General features: G+C 36.5%; 1 protein-coding gene across 8 annotated transcripts in view; it reads left to right on the top strand.

Moving 5' to 3' along the window:
* The window catches only part of Agtpbp1 (ATP/GTP binding carboxypeptidase 1), a 273,400-nt gene continuing 252,836 nt past the window's right edge, over positions 1 to 20,564 (top strand). For 3 of the 8 annotated variants that reach the window (XR_009225068.1, XM_046425905.2, XM_046425910.2), the window contains exon 1: positions 9 to 177. Coding sequence is in view for 1 of the 8 variants with exons in the window: in XM_046425915.1 (XP_046281871.1) it covers positions 40 to 78; positions 117 to 167 (90 nt within the window). In the remaining 7 variants the exon portion in view is untranslated. Of the gene's footprint in view, positions 178 to 20,564 lie in introns of all 8 variants that reach the window. The other 5 variants (XM_046425906.2, XM_046425907.2, XM_046425915.1 and 2 more) reach the window with 4 other exon arrangements.

The raw sequence follows: 20,564 nt of genomic DNA on the forward strand, positions 1-20,564 counted from the left end.
GCCTTCGCCGCCTCCGCCTCTTCTGCCACCGGGGTTTGTATGAAAACACCGGGCGGCGGGCTGCGAAGCATCCGCCGCGCGCCCAGCGAGCAGCCGCCGGTACTGACGGCCCGGAGCCGGGTGCCGAGCCTGGAGCGGCGGCTCTGTGCAGTCCCCGCCAGCGCCCAGCTTGAGCCGGTGAGCGTCCCCGCCGCTGTCCGCTCCTCCGCAGCCTCCGGGCCGCGGGAGTGGCGGGCCGCGGCGTCCTGGGGCTTGGGGTGCGCCTTCGAGTCCCGTAGCCCCTCACTTGACAGCTTGTGTATCGCGTGTCTTTTTTGCGGGGCGGGGAGTTGGACTAGATCTTCAGGGAAACCCTTGATGGGTTGGAGCTTTGCCTGGCGTTTGGAAAACGCTACGTCTTATCCCCGCCCCTCGGACACCCGGCCACCTTAGTCCTTATTCCCGGCATAGGGGTCCTCCTCTCCAGCCAAGCTCCGGTAGCCGCGCGGAGTGCCGTCGAAGGGCGGTGGGGCAGGGGGCTGGGGGCTTGCTGCTTGCACCTTGTTTCGGGCCCGCACCGGCGTGAGCCCGCCGCCTGTGCTTCGGAAACCCTACGGTACCGGCGGAGAGCCAGCAAGGAGGGGTTTGTGCATTGGCGATGGTAGTGTTTGCTTCCACGAGCGAGCTGGATGGTTCGCGCTGAAGTGTATTCTGTGTTTACAACTTGTCCGCTTGTGGGGTTGATTGGAACCAGAATCATATCACCCTAGATGACAGTGCAGAGTTGCGGGTTCTCGGTTGTTGGTGTTCAAGGATTCCTGTACCCAAATGCAAAGACTTGCTTGGCTTTACCTTTGTTTTTCTCACAAGCTTTTTATGAGCACCAGGACCGTTTGAATTGGTTGGGTTCCTTTTCTGGGCGTTTACCCACTGTAGAATGGAGTTTTAACACATCATAGTGTAATCAATGTGAATGTTGATGATCTAAAACTCATTTCCCGTTTTAATATAGCTTGCTTAAGTGCTTGCCCAAAGATAACACTTAACGGAAATTTTCTTTAGCAACATGCTAGTAATTCTTTGTGGGTATTGAAAAAAACATCCACACAGAATTTTTTCTTAAGGTGCTCAAAATTGTATTGGTGTTTAATTGATAGTTTTAGTTAGAAAGGACTTTCATAATCTTCTTGATCACTCATTTTCACCTACTTTTTCTTTGTGTAAATCGAATTATCACTTTCTTTGTTACTGTCTGAATTATTCTTACAAATTCTTTTTTTCTCCGAAAAACAGAAAGTTATTTTTATAATTGTGTTGTGGAATGTTTTCAGTTCAGCATACCAAAAAAGAAGTGATTTATTTAAGGCACTTTAAATGGTACATATTTTAAAACATGTGCCAAATGTTAAAACCAAACAGCCCTGGAACATAAGAAGTTCCTATGTAGAATTACTGATAGTTGGTGGTGTGTAATCCATTCCCTGTTTCTCGTCCTGAAGTCTCAGTTCTGTGACTTGTTCAGTTTCCCATTCTACTTCTCTTGAGTCAAATTCTACAATGAAGGTATAAATTCATTTATAATAGCCTCAATGTGCTGCCTTGAATTGGTTCATCACATGTTTAAAACTGCATTCTCACTTTAACTCTGAAATGAAGGGGGTAGGCTTAAAAACTATTCTTATGTTTGGCCATGCAAAACATTAAATCTATTATAATTTAAACTTGTAGAAGTGATTTTTATAAAGTTTTCTAATTGTCTTGAATCAAGGCTTTAATTCTTCTAAGTATGGCTAGACTGCTATGAATGATTTACCTCCATATTGAAAGGAGGTCCAAGACTTGTGAAATTTTGTAGTTTATGTTCTATATTAAAACTCCTCCACAGTGTTCATCTTCAGAATCTCCTCTTGCTTGAAGTCCCCCAGTACCTGCATATTGAACAGTATACATGAATAATAATGGATAAATCTGTCTTCTGTAAGTTAGGAGCTTTCATTAAGGAGGGGGTGTTAATGTAAACAACAAAAATTGTGTAGGGTGGGCACTGAATTTTAAACTTCACATGTTATTCTTGGTTACTGTGTAGTTCTGTAGTTTGGTGGCTAGGGATTCGGGCCTCTGCCAGATTGGCTGGGTTTGAGTCCTGACTTTGCTTTAGGCAAGCTGTTTATCATCTTTGTGCTTCAATTTTCTCAACTTTGAAAGTGGGGATAGCAGTGATATATACCCTTAAATGATCTTGCATATTAAAAGTTAATACATGTAAAATGCTTAGTTCACGCACTGCTTAGCACATGTGTAGACTAAGTAAATAATAATATGTTACTGCTTTCCTCAGTCTTCCAAGAGATCTAGTAGACTGAAAAAAGACTTCAGGCTGGGCGCTGCACCCTGTAATCCCAGTGGCTCAGGAGGCTGAGACAGGGAGGACATTAGTTCAAAGCCAGCCTCAGCAATTTAGCCAGGCCCTAAGCAATTTAGTGAGACCCTGTGTCAAAGTGTAAAATAAGAAAGGGCTGGGAATGTGGCATGGTGGTTAAGCACCCCTGGGTTCAATTCCTGGTACTCCAAAAAAAAAAAAAAAAAAAGATTTCAGGCCGACAGGCAATATTAGTGCAGATTAATTCTGTTATGATCAATTTATTCCTTTTATTCCTTTGGGGCTGAGAGCTTAGTCTCACTGTCCTGCCTTTGAAACATGTAAGTCAGTTTTAAATAGAACAGCTACACCAAGAGCGGGGTGCACTAGGATATTGCTGGAGAGTTTCTGAAATATCCTTGTCTGTTTCTTCTGATAGAACCTTGGATTATCTCCCTCATGTTGGTGTTGGCTACTATTTTAATCACCTGTTTTTGAGCTGTTGTTGGTGTTTCTTTGATATGTGCTGTTATCAAAAGTACTATCTATCAAAATTTTAATGTATATATGTGTTTATCTAATATACAAAATAACTTTTATCTAAACATTCTTCTTTTTATTTTCTTCTTTAATGATGTTGCATAGAGTGAAGTTTTGATTTGATATTATCTTCCTTTTCAACTTTCATGCAGTTTTCCTAGGAATTTTTTCCTCTCGCTAATGATTTTACGTGCTAGTTCTTAGTTTGTGTGGATCTGATACAAATGGAGTGTCTCTTCTTCAACATGATTGGGGCCAGAGGTGTTTCAAAATTTTGTTTTGGATTTTGGAATATTTGCATATACTTAATGGGATATTTTTTTGGGTTGTACCCAAATCTAATCAGGACATTCATTTATATTTCATATATACTTTATACACATATTCTGAAGATAATTTTAAATAATATTTTTAGTGTGCCTCATTTTGACTGCAATTTGTTAAATGGGGTCAGGTGTCAATTTTCCACTTGGGAGTTAAAATTATAAATTTTTATTTTTTGGATTAGGGGTACTCAACCTGTATTAATATTCTATTCTTAGATGTTTTCAAACTTTTGGTTTTTGGACTCTCACATGCTTAAAAAGTTGTTGAGAAACCTCAGAAAGTTATCTGTGGATTACACCTCTACATAGTGTGAGAAGAGTGGTATTGTTTTACATTTTTGTAAATATTTTGAGATTTTCTTTTCTTTTTGTAGTGCTAGGGAGTAAACCCAAGGCCTGTCATAAGCTAGGTAAGTTCTCTACCACTGAGCTACATCCTCAGCTTCATTTTTTATAAATTGTTAATATCTAGTTTAATGCAAGCAGCTCGATTATTGCAATTTTTTCTGCATTTAGTCTATTGCAGTATACTTTGTTTAGATTGATGTACATGTATGTAGCGCTCCAGCCTCATATAGTTAATAATTGGAAAGGGAGGAATATTTTAATTGTCTTTTCAGATAATTGTGGATAGTCTTGTTTGGCATTCCATCAAAACTCGACAAATGGCACTTTCTTAGGGTTGGTTGAAATGTGGAACTTGAAGTCATATCATTAAATTTTTTCATACTCTGTTAGATTAAAATCCATTAATTTGAACTCTGAATTGACTAATGCTTGAATTTATGCTTGAATGTATAACATCATTCTTTGACCATTTGTAAATATTGGTTCAGTGACTACCCATGCCTAACTTTGTGACATCATTCCTTGGTCATTTGTAAATAATGGTTCAGTGAGTTATACACATCTTCCAAATATTGATATATTTCATTATACAATACCAAAGAAAAGTCACATTTGTAAATATCACTGTTATTTCATCAGAAACAGATTGCTGAGAAGCTGTCTACATTGAGATGTGATTGTGGGTATGAGTTTTCCCAAGTTCTGATTTTTTTTCTAGAATGCTCAAGTTTTATCATTGGCAACAGGTATGATTTGCCAATTGTTTTCTTGAAGTGACAGTTTCACTTTATGTATGAGAAATCCTTTTCCAGAATACCCAAATTTTGGTGACAGTAACCTTTTATTTTCCACATTTATTTATTGATGGTAATCATAATCTTTTAGACATTTTTTTCAAAATGGTGTTTCATGAAAAAAGTCTAAATTTAAACTTGCAATTCAGTTATAGAACTGCATTGCCATGAAACATCCATTAACCATTATAATTATGTGGCAGAAATGTTTTGTGCATACTTCTTCTTTTAACATACAGAATAGTAAGAGTTGTACCTTCAAGGGCTTGGATTTAATAAAATTAACAATTTATTGATTATTCAAGAACATTCTTAAGTGAAAGTAGATTTTTTTCTTCCTGTAAAAATATATCATATAAATATTTATTTTTTAGTTGTAGTTGGACACAATATCTTTATTATTTATTTATTTATTTTTATTTGGTGCTGAGTTGTCGCGACCCCTTGCCCGCAAGGAAGACGCAACTCAGGAATCTTCTTTCAGCAGTTTATTCAGGCCCTTGATATTTCTTCTTCTTCCTCTCGGATGCCCCTCCCAGCCTTAATAAAGCATCCCAAGCCCCAATGCAAAGCTGCCGCGTGGAGCTTTCTCACAGGGTGGTGAAAAATCATGTGCCAACTTTCCCAGATAAGGAGTTGTTTGTCACAGACCACAGCGGAGCCAGCGTCATCTTGTAATGGCGACCATAGTCTGCAGAAACGGCAGAAGCGGCTCACCACACTGAGTATCAAACCCAGGGCCTCGCAAGTGCTAGGTGATGGCTCTATTGCTGAGCCACAATCCCATTCCATCTTCCTGGTGTTTGAGGGTGAAAAATATAATGATTAATATTATAGTTGGTGACACTATAAGAATGTCAGGACCCCGAGGGTCCATGGATGACCCTGCAATTTAAATCATAATGAGGATTTCTGCAAAACTTTGATTAGGATGGGCAATCTCTGGTCTTTTTTTGCTTTAAGACTTTGGATCATGATAAACGCTTTATTAAGAAAAAAATTAAGTAGAGTAAAGGGTTATTTACAGAAGGTTGAGATGTTTCTAAAAGGTTTTAGTCAGCTGTTGATGCAAAGGGATTATATAGTTATCTGAAATGGCATTATCTAAAGACAAAAATTAGATTTGGTAGTATATTACTACCAAAATGTGATTTCAAATCACATCTTTTGGGGAGTTTAAGTATTTGTATTAAGTATTTGTGAAGGAATAATGTAAAAAAGGTTGACTAATATTCACCTCATAAAGCCAAAGAAAAGCTAGTTGGCTTCTCTTTAATGTCTGTTGATTTCTCAATTCATGGTGAGGAGAAACCATTCTAAAGAGTGGTACCAGCACTTGCTCTCTTTGCCTTTTGTGTCTTTCCTTATGGGAAAAATGATTTAATATTATGAAAATTATAAGGGTACAGATTACATTGGGAAGAAAAACTGTAATAAGGTCAGTAAAAGATGTTGGCATAAAATAACAACTCTGCTTTAAAGGAAGCAAAGAATAGTTTATTCTGAGTCAAATATAAGTGAGCATGGCCTGAGAACATGGATTAAAGTTACCCTGAATGACGTGTTCCTCCATGGAAGAGGTTACATGAGTTTTAGTCACAGAACAAAAGAAAGTCATAAATCAGTATATTTACGTTACATTTGGTGGGAGCATCAGGTAAGCAGACTACAGCAAGGTGGAGAAATTGCTTCTATAGGTTTCAGATTTATCTTAATATATTCTTAGCATTAGGGTTGGTCTTCTGCTAAGCCCAGTGATGCCTTCAGAGAAGTTTAGGTCACATACAAAAGTGAAGGTAATTGGCCAACTAAAATAAGATAGCCCAAATTGTTTTGTTACCTACAGCATTTCATCTCTAAACAGTCAGGATGTTCTATCAGCCAAGGTCAACCAGTCTGCAGAATATTTAATATAGATAGCACTTCTTCAAAGAACTTCAGTTTTTAGAGTTACGGTAGTACAATGTTAAAAATCTGAACACTACATGTAATAGAGTTTAATGAACTAAAAAGAATATTGTTATTTTTTGAGATGTGGGGTGGTGAGTCTCCTTATATCTCCCAGGCTGTCCTTGAACTTGATATCCTCCTGCCTCACCTTCCCAAGTAGCTAGGATTACAGGTGCCACTGTGGCCAGCCCAAAAGAATAAGTTTAAAGAGTTTTATTTTTGGCAGCAACTGTTTAAAGTTATTAATTTATGGCAGGCATACTCTCTGGATTTTTTTCTTTGTCTAGTGAAAGCTATGCAGCCAGCACCACCATTTATCACCAGAACTTTTCTCATCTTCCTAAACTGAAACTGTACCCATTAAGTAATAACTCCCTCTTTCTCCCCATTTTTCATTCTCTGGCAAGCACCATTCTTCTGTCTCAATGAATTTGATACTACTTTGGTAATTAATATTAGTGTAGTTATATAACATTTATCTTCTTGTGATTGGGTTGATTGGTTTAACACAATGTCTTCAAAGTTCATCCGTGCTGTATTATCTGTTAGAAATTTCTTTCCTTTTTAAGGCTGAATAATATTCCATTGTATATTATAGCAACAGACACTTGGGTTTCTTCTACCATTTTCTAAGAACAAAGGTGTAAAAATATAATTTTGAGACCTTGCTTTCAGTTCTTTTGAATATGTATATTCAGAAGTGGTATTTGGGTCATATGACAATTCTATTTTCAATTTTTTAAAGAGCTGCTCTACTGTTTTCCATATATGTCTACATTAACAATTGTTTCTTTCTGTTTTTTTTTTCTCCTTCCTTTTTTGTTAGTAGTTATCCTACTAGGTGTGAAGTGATATGTCATTGATTTTGATTTGATTTATTTTATTGCATGGTTTGCTAGTATTTTGTTGAGGATTTTTGCATCAGTGATCATAAGGAATATTGGTTTGTGATTTTTCTTGTGATGTCTTTGTTTAACTTTGGTATTAGGGCAATATTGACTTTATACAGTAAGTTAGGAAGTGTTCCTTCATTTTCATTTTTTTGGAAGTTATTGTGAAGGACTGATGTCCTTTAAATATTTGGTAGAATTTACCAGTGAAGTCATCAGGTCCAGATCTTTGCTTTATCAGGAGATTTTTTCAGTCTTCTTACTGGTTTGGAGTCTGTTCATATTTCTGTTTCTTTGTGACTGAATCTTGATAGGTTTTGTGTTTCTGGGATTTTGTTCATTTTCTTTAGGTTATCCAGTTTGTTGGCATACAATTATTCATAGTACTTTCTTATAAGAATTTTTATTTCTGTACAATTCATAGTGCTATCTCCACCTACATTTCTGATTTTAATAATTTTGAGTTTTTTCCCTTAATCTTGATAAGGATTTGCTGATTTATTAGTTGTTTTAAAGAACCAACTTTTGGTTGATTTTCTTTGTTATCATAGTCTCTCTTTATTTTTGCCCTAGTCTTTATTTCCTTTTGTTCCACTAGCTTTGGGTTTAGTTTTTTTCCGCCTAGTTCTTAATATGTGAAATTAGGTTGTTGATTTGAGATCTTTCTTCTTTTTTAAGTAATTGTTTTTAGTTAGAAATTTCCCTCTGATTTTGCTGTATTCTGTATTTTGGTATGTGATAATTTGCTTACATTCATCTTTAAGTATTTTCTAATTTCCCATGTGATTTCTTCTGTGACCCAGTGGTTTAATTTCCACAAATTCATGAATTTTCTAGTTTTCTTTTTCTTACTGACTGCTAATTTTTTATTTTGGGGTCATAGAAGATTGTTTGTTTGTATGATAAATATTGTTGAATAACGCCTGTAGTCTAAAGGGAAGAGAAATAACATTGTCAGCAGTTAAATTTCTCAACCTTTTAAAATTTAAAGTCTGTTTTCTCTGATACTAATACTGACATTCCTGCCCTCTTTTGATTACTATTCTCGTTAATTTGGTTTTCTGTTTCACTTTAAACTCATTTGTATCTTAGGCTCTGAATTCAGTCTTTTGCAGACAGTATAAAGTTGGATCATTTAAAAATTATCTGTTCTGTCAATCTCTGTCTTGATTGGCAGACTTCATTTATACTTAAAGTAATGGATAAGGAGGGATTTATTTCTGTTGTTTTACTCCTTTTTTTCTACATACTTTATTGACTTCTTTTTCTTCTTGTTGTTCCTAATATGCTGTATATTTTGATTTTTATTGGGATATTAATGAGAGCTAGCTTTAGGCTATGGTACTTAAAAAATTCATTTGTTTAAGATCACTGTCATATGTTAAAAGCAAAGAAAATGTTTGTTTCAAGATAAGAATTTTGATCTCATCTATCATCTATATATAGACTTGGAAAATTTGGCTTTTTAAGTCTAAAAATAGTTGAAATCTGGGTTGGGGGAAGAATTATTTTAAATAAATTACTTAACTAAATTGAGGAATAATTAGATTCTTATCCCTAAACAATAAGATCCTATTTTTAAAATTTTCTAAAATATTTTTTTTTAGTTGCAGTTGGACACAATACCTTTATTTTATTTATGGTTATGTGGTGCTGAGAATCCAACCCAGAGTCTTGCACATGCTGGGCAAGTGCTGTAACTCTGAGCCACAACCCAAGCCCCAGATCCCATTTATTTGTACTAAAATTGTCATATGTCAAAATAAATTATATCTTTTATATATATATCCACACATCTTTTTTTGAGGGTTATTGTTTGAACTGTCCAGTCTTGTTTGGTTCTATTGAGGATGTATGATCATGAAAGGTGTAAGATGTAAGTTTTTTAATAGGTTTACTCTTTTTCATAAAATTAATGTCAGTAATATAGGTGAAGTTAATTTCCCTGTTTTCATATTGGGCCCAAGCATTCACAACATAATCATTGAGTGTTATAGGAGTAAGCTAACTAGATGAAAAGTATACCTTAATATAATTTAGACAAGTTTAATATAAACCATCTCCAGCTGGGTGTGGTTGCACATATCTGTAATCTCAGAGACTCTGGATGTTGAGACTGGAGGATAGCAGGTTTGAGGCCAGCTTCAGCAACTTAGCAGGTCCTAAGCAACTTAGTGAGACCCTGTCTGGAAAAAAAAAATTAGGGGGTGCTGGTGCTCGGAATGTGGCTCCGTGGTACTTGTGCCTGAGTTGAATCCCTAATACCCAAAACAAAACAAATGAAAACATAAGGTATCTGCAATATGTGTGTTTCAGACTTAATTTAGATGCTAGGCTGAGGTAGTAATTTGTCAGTTGCTGGGTATGTTATTCTTCTTTCTTTCCTTTAGATTACAGTTGTTGTTTATTCTTCCCAGTTTCTCACTTTTTCTTCAATGATGATGCCAATGGTATGACATCTTCTTTGAGACATTTGTTATTAAATAATCAGGATTTGCAGTTTTCTATTACATTGACTTGGTCAGTGTGGAGGACTAGCAGCTCTCTTTGAATGTGTTCTCCAAGTAATTTCCTTCAAACATTTAGAGAAACTGACAAAAGATGTTTCCTTTTCAGTATACTTTTTCTATCCTCCCTGGGTGGAACCAGCTGCATAAATCCTTAACTACATTATTTTCATCAGTTGACCACACTCACTTCAACAATAACCATTCTAATATTTAACTGTAAAGGTTATCATTGTATAAAGAGTAATATTTCACAAAAGTTGTCAAACAGTGGAAACTTTTTGTCTTGACATCTTTCAGGGAGATCCATTTGTAAACAAAAGAGAGTAAAATAGTAGAGTTGTTCTGGTGGAATGCAAACTGGACCAAGTTGTGTAAGCAAGAAAAGTCAAAAGGGAATTATCTTTCCTGAGATTGTATTTAAAAGATTTAGATTGAATTTTCCAGTGTGAGCTATGTGTATGTCTTTTTGTTTTTTCCCTTCCTTCCTTTTTTTTTTCCCTCAGTAGTTTTCTGACTTGAAAAAATTCAGAGCAGGCAGAATCCCTTGAACCCAGGAGTTCAAGGCCAACTGGGCAACATAACAAGACTTCATCTCTTAAAAAAAAAAATAACACCCACATATAGTCTAAAAGCATGCACATTTGAAGTATTTATATATTTAGGATGTACAACTTTAGCTTTATTTAAGGTGTCAATTTCTTTTCTGGCTTTTTAATCCCCAGAATGAAAATTAGGACCTCTTGAGTGTATGGAATTCTAATGGTGTGTGTGCATATGCACCTATTCTCGGGCTGATTAGCTTAATTTCAGACTTAAGGCAGTGAGGATAGCGTCAATTTTTAGATTCATGTGTGCTCTTAAACTAGCTCTAATTGAGACCAAAGATCAGAATAATCTCCAAAATTCAGAGGATCTAAAATTTATGCTATTTTTACGCTAGACTTGTCAAAATTGCTTGCTTTTTCTTAGATGTAGGCTAGCTAAAGCAGGTTGATATTGCTTTTGTGATTTTTTTGCAAAGGTCAAATTACCACATTTAATTCAAGTATATAAATTCCACCTTTAAGTATATAAAAGTCAACCCTACTCACTAGGAAAGTGTGTACTATGGGTCATTATGTGACGTTACCAATGTTTCAGTGTAGTTTTTTAACTTTGTTGGCTAAATAACTCAAGAATACATCTCTAAAAGCCCAGGTGACTGTGGTTTTGCTTTTATGAAAGCGCATTATAATCTTTCATGGGAAACAGGTACTGAGGTAGCATAAGTCCCTAACCTGAATTTAGGAATGGTTGAATTGTGAAAGTTTCTGTATACACTGTTTTAAAAAAATATTTCATTGAGTTTGACTTACATACCATATAATTTACCTGTACTAAATATGCTTTTAGTATATTCATAGAATTATGTGACCATCACCTCAGTCAAATTTAGGACATTTTTATTACCCTGAAAATAAACCATGCACCTCTTAGGTCCTACCTTTCAATCTCCATGTCTCCCCTAGTCCTAGGCAACTACTCATCTACTTTCTGTTTCTATAGATTTATCTATTCTAGATATTTCATATAAATTGAATTATGTAATGATATGGCCTTTTGTGTCTTGCCTTTTCTTCAAAATATGTTTTGAAGTTTCCTTCAGGTAGTTTGTATCAATACTTCATTTATTTATATCACGTAATAATAATAGTATATGCCATGTTTTATTTATCCATTCATTGGTGGATGTACATTTGGATTGTTTCTTCTTTTTGGCTATTGTGAATAATGGTACTATTAACATTCAGATGTTTCTATGTGGACATAAGTTAAAAATTTTGGGGGATGTATACTTGGGATGAATAGCTGAGTCATATGATCACTGTATGTTTAGCCTTTTTCAGGCACTGCTAGACTGTTTTCAAAGCAGCTACACTGTTTTACATTTCTGTTAGCAAAGTATAAGGGCTCCAGTTTTTCCTCATTCTTGCTAGCACTTGTTATTATCTGTCTTTTCTTATACAACTGTTCTAGTAGTTGTAAAGTGGTATCTGAACTTTTGTCAGTGGAGGGTATTAGAAAAGAGAGGTTAGGTGTAACAGGAATGGTATTAAAGTATTTAATAGGTTGACCTAAGAATATAACTGTTTGTGGTGTATCTTTGGCAGTGTTTGATTAATGTTACTTCATAAATTTAAAAGAAGTCAATGTCACAGCTTTAACTCATTTCTGAGGGTAGTGTTCCTGCTACCCTCTACCCTCTGTCCAAACCTTTTATTTGAAAAGAAAACAGAAGATTCAGTTGTAGAGAAAGAATTCACTCTACCTTCAAAACAGGATTTATAAAAGATTTAAAATCAGAATACTATAGAGATGTGGCCATATCAATGTTTATAACAGCACAATTCACAGTAGCCAAGCTTTGGAACCATCCGTGGTATGCCCTTTAGCAAACAAATAGATAATGAAACTGTGGTATATATACACAATGGAGTATTACTCAGCCACAGAGAATGAAATTTTGTCATTTGCTGGTAAATAGATGGAACTGGAAACTATCATGCTAAATAAAATAAGTCAGACCCAGAAAGTCAGAGGTTGAATGCTTTATTTATAGAAGCTAGTCTAAAGTAAAGAAATTTAAAGAAGAAAAAAGAGAGAAAAGTAATGGGGGAAGGTGTGGAATTCCATCAAAAGAAGAAAGATCACTGGAGTAGAGTAAGGGGATTGAGGGAGAGTGAGGAGGGATTGGTAAGGAAAAAAACGTTGGGTTCCGAATCTGACCTATGTATGTGTATATATGAAATATTACTACATTTAATTTGTAATACATTAAATATACTACAGTGAGTCCCACCATTATGTATATCCATAAGATAACCAATTTTTAAAAAACTAAGTAAACAACAGAAAGATGGGTAGAGAAGAGGAAGGGAACAGGGGGAGGGAAGAAGAAAGGGTAAGGGGAGGTACTGGGACTGAATTAGAGCAAATTATATTCCATGCATTTAGCATTTATAATTATGTCAGAATGAATTCTAAGGTTATGTATAAATAATATGAACCAACCAATTAAAATTCCTGGAGGAATTATGAATGGCTACTAAATAGTTTAAAACATTGTTAGGATGTACTAGTATGGGTTCAATCAGGGAGCAGAAGCCACACAGTAATTTAACAGGGAAATAATATAATGAATTAATGACTATAACAGGGGATTGGATAAAAGAGAGAAGTATGAGTGACAAGTAAAGATAATTATAAAGGCTATAGTAATAGCAGTTATAAGGAGCAGTGACATAATGGCTCCCCCTCTCCCTCCCCAGCTTGAGGTAGGCTTCTTTTCTACTTGTAAGACCTAGTCTTCATTGGGAAGGGCCAAAGTTGAGGCTAATAGATATGGTGAGTTTCCAGTGGAATTTGTTATCTGCCCTTCAGGGTCCTAGGGAATGCTGCTCATGGGGCAGTGTCTTTTCAGAGGCAGTCTGCTACAAAATTGACTGGGTGAAGCTGTGTGTGCTGTAGGAGCCTGGTGGTGGAGTGCCTTCCCAGGTGCAGAAATAGGTACCTGGAGAAGACTTGTATGTTTGCAGCAGGAAGCAGGAAGTTAAATCCCTTTCCCTGCAATGTTTTTCTAGTGCCCTCTACTGAAAGACCTTAAGGTCCTGCTAGCTGGCAAAGAAAAAATATTTATTTATTTATTTTATTATTATTATTTTTTTATTATTAGTTGTTCAAAACATTACAAAGCTCTTGACGTATCATATTTCATACATTTGATTCAAGCAGATTATGAATTCCCATTTTTACCCCATATACATATTGCAGATTCACATGGGTTCCACATCCACTTTTTTACATACTGCCATACTAGTGTCTGTTGTATTTTGTTGCCTTTCCTATCCTCTACTACCCCCCCTCCCATCTTCTCTCTCTACCCATCTACTGTAATTCATTTCTCTCTCTGGTTTTTTTTTTTCCCTTTCCCCTCACATCCTCTTATATGTAATTTTGTATAACACTGAGGGTCTCCTTCCTTTACCATGCAATTTCCCTTCTCTCTCTCTTTCCCTCCCCACTCTCGACCCTGTTTAATGGTGATCTTCTTCTCATGCTCTTCCTCCCTATTCTGTTCTTAGTTGTTTTCCTTATATCAAAGATGACATTTGGCATTTGTTTTTTTTTAGGGATTGGCTAGCTTCACTTAGCATAATCTGCTCCAGTGCCATCCATTTCCCTGCAAATTCCATGATTTTGTCATTTTTTAGTGAAGAGTAATACTCCATTGTGTATAAATGCCACATTTTTTTTTATCCATTCATCTATTGAAGGGCATCTAGGTTGGTTCCACAGTCTAGCTATTGTGAATTGTGCTGCTATGAACATCGATGTAGCAGTATCCCTGTAGTACGCTCTTTTAAGGTCTTCAGGGATTAGTCCGAGAAGGGCAGTAGCTGGGTCAAATGGTGGTTCCATTCCCAGCTTTCCCAGGAATCTCCATACTGCTTTCCAAATTGGCCGCACCAATTTGCGGTCCCACCAGTAATGTACAAGCATACCCTTTTCCCCACATCCTCGCCAGCACTTGTTGTTGTTTGACTTCATAATGGCTGCCAATCTTACTGGAGTAAGATGGTATCTTAGGGTGGTTTTGATTTGCATTTCTCTGACTGCTAGAGATGGTGAGCATTTTTTCATGTACTTGTTGATTGATTGTATGTCCTCCTCTGAGAAGTGTCTGTTCAGGTCCTTGGCCCATTTGTTGATTGGGTTATTTGTTATCTTATTGTTTAATTTTTTGAGTTCTTTGTATATTCTGGATATTAGGGCTCTATCTGAATTGTGAGGAGTAAAAATTTGTTCCCATGATGTAGGCTCCCTATTTACCTCTCTTATTGTTTCTCTTGCTGAGAAAAAACGTTTTAGTTTAAGTAAGTGCCATTTGTTGATTCTTGTTATTAACTCTTATGCTATGGGTGTCCTATTAAGGAATTTGGAGCCCGACCCCACAATATGTAGATCGGAGCCAACTTTTTCTTCTATCAGACGCAGAGTCTCTGATTTGAAATCAAGCTCCTTGATCCATTTTGAGTTAACTTTTGTGCATGGCGAGAGAAGGGGATTCAGTTTCATTTTGTTGCGTATGGATTTCCAGTTTTCCCAGCACCATTTGTTGAAGATGCTATCCTTCCTCCATTGCATGCTTTTAGCCCCTTTATCAAATATAAGATAGTTGTAACTTTGTGGATTAGTCTCTGTGTCCTCTATTCTGTACCATTGGTCCACCCGCCTGTTTTGGTACCAGTACCATGCTGTTTTTGTTACTATTGCTCTGTAGTATGCTTTGAAATCTGGTATCGCTATGCCGCCTGATTCACACTTCCTGCTTAGAGTTGCTTTTGCTATTCTGGGTCTTTTATTTTTCCATATGAATTTCATGATTGCTTTCTCTATTTCTACAAGAAATGCCGTTGGGATTTTGATTGGCATTGCATTAAACCTATAGAGAACTTTTGGTAATATCGCCATTTTGATGATGTTAGTTCTGCCTATCCATGAACAGGGTATATTTTTCCATCTTCTAAGATCTTCTTCTATTTCTCTCTTTAGGGTTCTGTAGTTTTCATTGTATAAATCTTTCACCTCTTTTGTTAGGTTGATTCCCAAGTATTTTATTTTTTTTTGAGGATATTGTGAATGGGGTGTTTTTCCTCATTTCCATTTCAGAAGTTTTGTCGCTGATATACAGAAATGCCTTTTATTTATGCGTGTTGATTTTATATCATGCCACTTTGGTGAATTCATTTATTAGTTCTAGTAGTTTCTTTGTAGACCCTTTTGGGTCTTCTAGGTATAGAATCATGTTGCCTGCAAATAGTGATAATTTAAGTTCTTCTTTTCCTATATTTACGCCTTTAATTTCTTTCGTCTGTCTAATTGCTCTGGCCAGTGTTTCGAGAACTATATTGAATAGAAGTGGTGATAGAGGGCATCCCTGTCTTGTTCCAGATTTTAGAGGGAATGCCTTCAATTTTTCTCCATTTAGAATGATGCTACCCTGAGGCTTAGCATAGATAGCTTTTACAATGTTGAGGTAAGTTCCTGTTATCCCTAGTTTTTCTAGTGTTTTGAACATAAAGGGATGCTGTACTTTGTCAAATGCTTTTTCTGCGTCTATCGAGATGATCATATGGTTCTGCTCTTTAAGTCTGTTGATGTGGTGAATAACATTTATTGATTTCCGTATATTGAACCATCCTTGCATCCCAGGGATAAATCCTACTTGATCATGGTGCACAATTTTTTTGATGTGTTTTTGTATCCGATTCGCCAGAATTTTATTGAAGATTTTTGCATCTAGGTTCATTAGAGATATTGGTCTGTAGTTTTCTTTCTTTGAAGTGTCTTTGTCTGGTTTCGGAATCAGGGTGATGTTGGCCTCATAGAATGAATTTGGAAGAGCTCCCTCTTTTTCTATTTCCTGAAATAACTTGAAAAGTATTGGTATTAATTCTTCTTTAAAGGTTTTGGAAAACTCCGCTGTATACTCATCGAGTCCTGAACTTTTCTTGGTTGGTAGTCTTTTGATTGCTTCTTCTATTTCATCCATTGATATTGGTCTGTTCAAATTGTTTGTATCCTCCTGACTCAGTTTGGGCAAATCATATGATTTAAGAAATTTATCGATGTCTTCACTATCTTCTATTTTATTGGAATATAGGGTTTCAAAATAATTTCTAATTGTCTTCTGTATTTCTGTAGCATCTGTTGTGATATTGCCTTTTTCATTCCATATGTTAGTAATTTGAGTTCTCTCTCTTCTTCTCTTCGTTAGCATGGCTAAGGGTCTGTTGATCTTGTTTATTTTTTCAAAGAACCAACTTTTAGTTTTGTCAATCTTTTCAATAGTTTCTTTTGTTTCAGTTTTGTTGATTTCCGCTCTGATTTTAATTATTTCTTGCCTTCTGCTATATTTGCTGTTGTTTTGCTCTTCCTTTTCTAGGGCTTTGAGATGAAGTGTGAGCTCATTTATTTGTTGGTTTTTTCTTTTTTTGAGGAATGACCTCCAGGCGATGAATTTCCCTCTTAAAATTGCTTTCATAGATTCCGATATGTTGTGTCTGTATTTTCATTTATCTCTAAGAATTTTTTGATTTCCTCCTTTATGTCTTCTGTAACCCATCGATCATTCAGTAACATATTGTTCATTTTCCATGTGATGTAGGATTTTTCCTTCCTTCTTTTATCATTGATTTCCAGTTTCATTCCATTATGATCAGATATGGTGCATGGTATTATCTCCACCCCTGTATATTTACTGAGGGTTGCCCTATGGCATAATATATGGTCTATTTTTGAGAAGGATCCATGTGCTACTGAGAAAAAAGTATATCCACTTGATGATGGTTGATATATTCTATATATGTCAATTAAGTCTAGGTTATTGATTGTGATATTGAGTTCTATAATTTCTTTATTCAACTTTTGTTTGGAGGATATGTCCAATGGTGAGAGACGTGTGTTGAAGTCACCCATAATTATTGTGTTGTGGTCTATTTGATTCTTGAACTTGAGGAGAATTTGTTTTATGAACGTCGCAGCACCCTTATTTGGTGCATAAATATTGATAATTGTTATGTCTTGTTGGTGAATGGTTCCTTTTAACAGTATATAATGTCCTTCCTTATCCCTTTTGATTAACTTAGTCTTGAAGTCGATTTTATTCGATATGAGGATGGCCACCCCTGCTTGCTTACGAGGACCGTTTGCGTGGTATATTTTTTCACCTTCAGCCTGTGTATGTCTTTTGCAATCAGATGTGTCTCCTGGAGGCAGTATATTGTTGGATTTGTTTTTTTAATCCATGTTACCAGCCTATGTCGCTTTATTGGTCAGTTTAAGCCATTAACGTTTAGAGTTACTATTGATATATGGTTTGTACTTCCAGCCATGTTTGATTATTTATCTTTTTTTTTTTTTTTAATTTGGTTTGTTTCTCCATGATTAGCTTTCCCCCTGCCCTCTGGCTTTACTGAGGTACTTCCCACTGTTGGTTTTGGTTATTGTTTTTCATTTCTTCCTCGTGTAGTGTTTTGCTCAAGATGCTTTGCAATGTTGGTTTTCTGGCTGCAAATTCTTTTAACTTTTGTTTATCATGAAAGATTTTTATTTCGTTGTCATACCTGAAGCTTAATTTTGCTGGATACAAAATTCTTGGTTGGCATCCATTGTCTTTCAGTGTTTGAAATACGTTGTTCCAGGATCTTCTCGCTTTCAGCGTCTGTGATGAAAAATCCATTGTTAACCTTATTGGTTTACCCATGAATGTAATCTGCCTCCTTTCTCTTGTAGCTTTTAATATTTTCTCTTTGTTCTGTATATTGGATATCTTCATAACAATGTGTCTTGGCATTGGTCTACTGTGATTTTGTATGCTCGGTGTCCTGTATGCATCTACAATTTGTACATTCGTTTCCTTTTTTATTTCTGGAAAGCTTTCTATAATTATTTCATTCAGCAGGTTGCTCATTCCCTTGGTTTGAACCTCTATACCTTCCTCTATCCTGATGACTCTTTAAGTTTGGTTTTTTTATGTTATCCCATATCTCTTGGATGTTTTTCTCGTGATTTTTTACTAGCCTTTCTGAATAGGCTAGACTCTTTTCAAGATGATATATTTTGTCTTCATTATCTGACGTTCTGGCTTCTACTTGCTCCACTCTGTTAGTGATACTCTCATTTGAGTTTTTAATTTGGTTTATAGTTTCCTTCAATTCTAGAATTATTGTTTGATTTTTTTTATAATCTCTATCTCCTGATAAAGATGCTTATTTGCTTCTTTTTTCTGTTTATGTAATTCATTTTCATTGTGTTCTTTCATTGTTTGAATTTGCTGTCTCATATCCTCTTTAAGATTCCATTCCATCTGTCTAAGGTATTCCTTGAGTTCTTTATTTGACCATTTTTCTGATGCCTCTAGGTCCTCCTGAATATTTAGGCTGTCTTGCATTGTTTGTACTCCTTTTCCTCCTTGTTTTTTCATGCTGCTCATGTTACTTCTTGTTCTGTTTGACTGATGAGTTACTGTTTACTCCTATAAATTTATTTGATGCTTGGGAGGAAAGGTATTAGAAGGGAAGGGAAGAAGCCACTAAAGAGAATGAGAGTAAACAGGTAGAATTCAAGGAAGGGGGAATAAGGAAATTGAAAAGAAATGAAAAGACAAAGAAAAAAATAGAAAATAAAAAAGAAAAAAATTTAAAAAACATAATCAAAAAAATAAAAATAAAAAATAAAAAAAATTAAAAAAATTTAAAAAATAAAAAAATAAAAATGAAAAAAACCCCAAATAATTTAAAAAAAAATTAATAAATGCAGTCTTAGAGTTTGATTAACTTCTCTTCCAGTAGGTGGAGCTGTGCCCACCGGGCCAAGCTTCTCCTCTCAATACGCGGAAAGCAATCACTGTGCAGCAGCTCCTCCTCCCTGACTGGGCGGGTCTCCAATCCTGTGTGCCTAGGGCCTTTTCTTGTGTCTAGTTACTTCTCCACTTTTCCTCCAGCCAGGCCCCACTCACCGGTGACGCTCACCACAATACTGGCTACACGCCAGGTCTGCTTCTCCCGGGAGCCCTATTTTCTTGAACGACTGGGCACACTCTCCCTGTTTGCCATTCCCTCAGACCTTACGTTTGTGGACCTTGGGGCTGAGAACCCTCAGCGTATTTTGCTTGCCCTCCAGTAGCCATGCCCCTGGTAGCTGGTGCAAGAGACCTCAGTTGTCAACACTGGTGGGAGCGGTAGCCAGTGGTCCTGCGCCGCGGGTCCCGTGCCACTCCTGATTCCCTTGGTCAGACTATCGTGCTCACGGGAGAGCTGGGAGGGGCCCTTGAGGTTTCCCCTCTGTGTGGAGAGGAAAGGCTAGTGGGTTACACACCTGCCGCCGCCAGTTTCAATGAAGTTATCTCCTCTGCCGCATTCTGGTGACGTCAGTTCTCTGCCATGGTGGTATCCCATGCAAATGGCGACAGTTCGTTCCCTTTGCCGGGTGACCAATGCAACGGGTGGGTCCTGACTGGCTCTCCCAAGCCCCGTCTCAATCCTGTGGCCACTGCCTATGAAGGCTCGGTTGGTATTAACCTCCTCAGGTTCAGAAGGGCCGACCAGTTGTTTCAGCGGGATTGTTTAGCGCTGAGTCACAGCGATTTGTCTGCGAGACGCAGGCGAACAGGAGCTTGAATTCAGCCGATCCAGAAAAAATATTTAAAGGGCACAAATCTATTTTCACGGGGCTGACAAAAAGGATGTATTTGGAGATGAATGGCAATAAATCAATGTCTGGCACAGTTAATAAGTGGCTTATAGAATTATTGGAAGATTTGAAGAACTAGATTCTATGTTGAACTTTAAGCATCGAGTCCCAAAACCTTAGCATAGAATCAGGAAGCTAATGAAGCAATTTCTAGTTGTGAAATTGTGTGTAAAGCCTTTTTTTTTTTCTTTTTCTATAACTACACTGTTTCAAATTTAGGAAACTGTTGGGGTCAGGAGGCTATGGTGATCAGGAAGCTCTTGCTATACTTGATAGATGTGGACCATATTAGATCAGTTATAGTCTACACCAGCTCTGCCTATTACTGGCTATACCAGTCTCCTTTTGACTGGTAGAATCATGAAATAATGTGCTGGCCTCTTGTCTTTTTGAAATTGGCCGATCTTAATGGGTATGAGGTTATATCATGATGGTTTGCATTTCTCTGATAAGTGATGTTGAATACCTTTTTAAAAAAACTTAAAAAAATTTTTGTAGTTGTAGATGGACAGACTGCCTTTATTTAACTTAGTTTATTTTTATGTAGTGCTGAGGGTTGAACCTAGTGCCTCATG

This window comes from Marmota monax, unplaced genomic scaffold, assembly GCF_021218885.2.
Source record: "Marmota monax isolate L192 unplaced genomic scaffold, Marmota_monax_Labrador192_F-V1.1 WCK01_AAM20220418_F8-fsc00265, whole genome shotgun sequence".
Lineage (NCBI taxonomy): Eukaryota > Metazoa > Chordata > Mammalia > Rodentia > Sciuridae > Marmota > Marmota monax.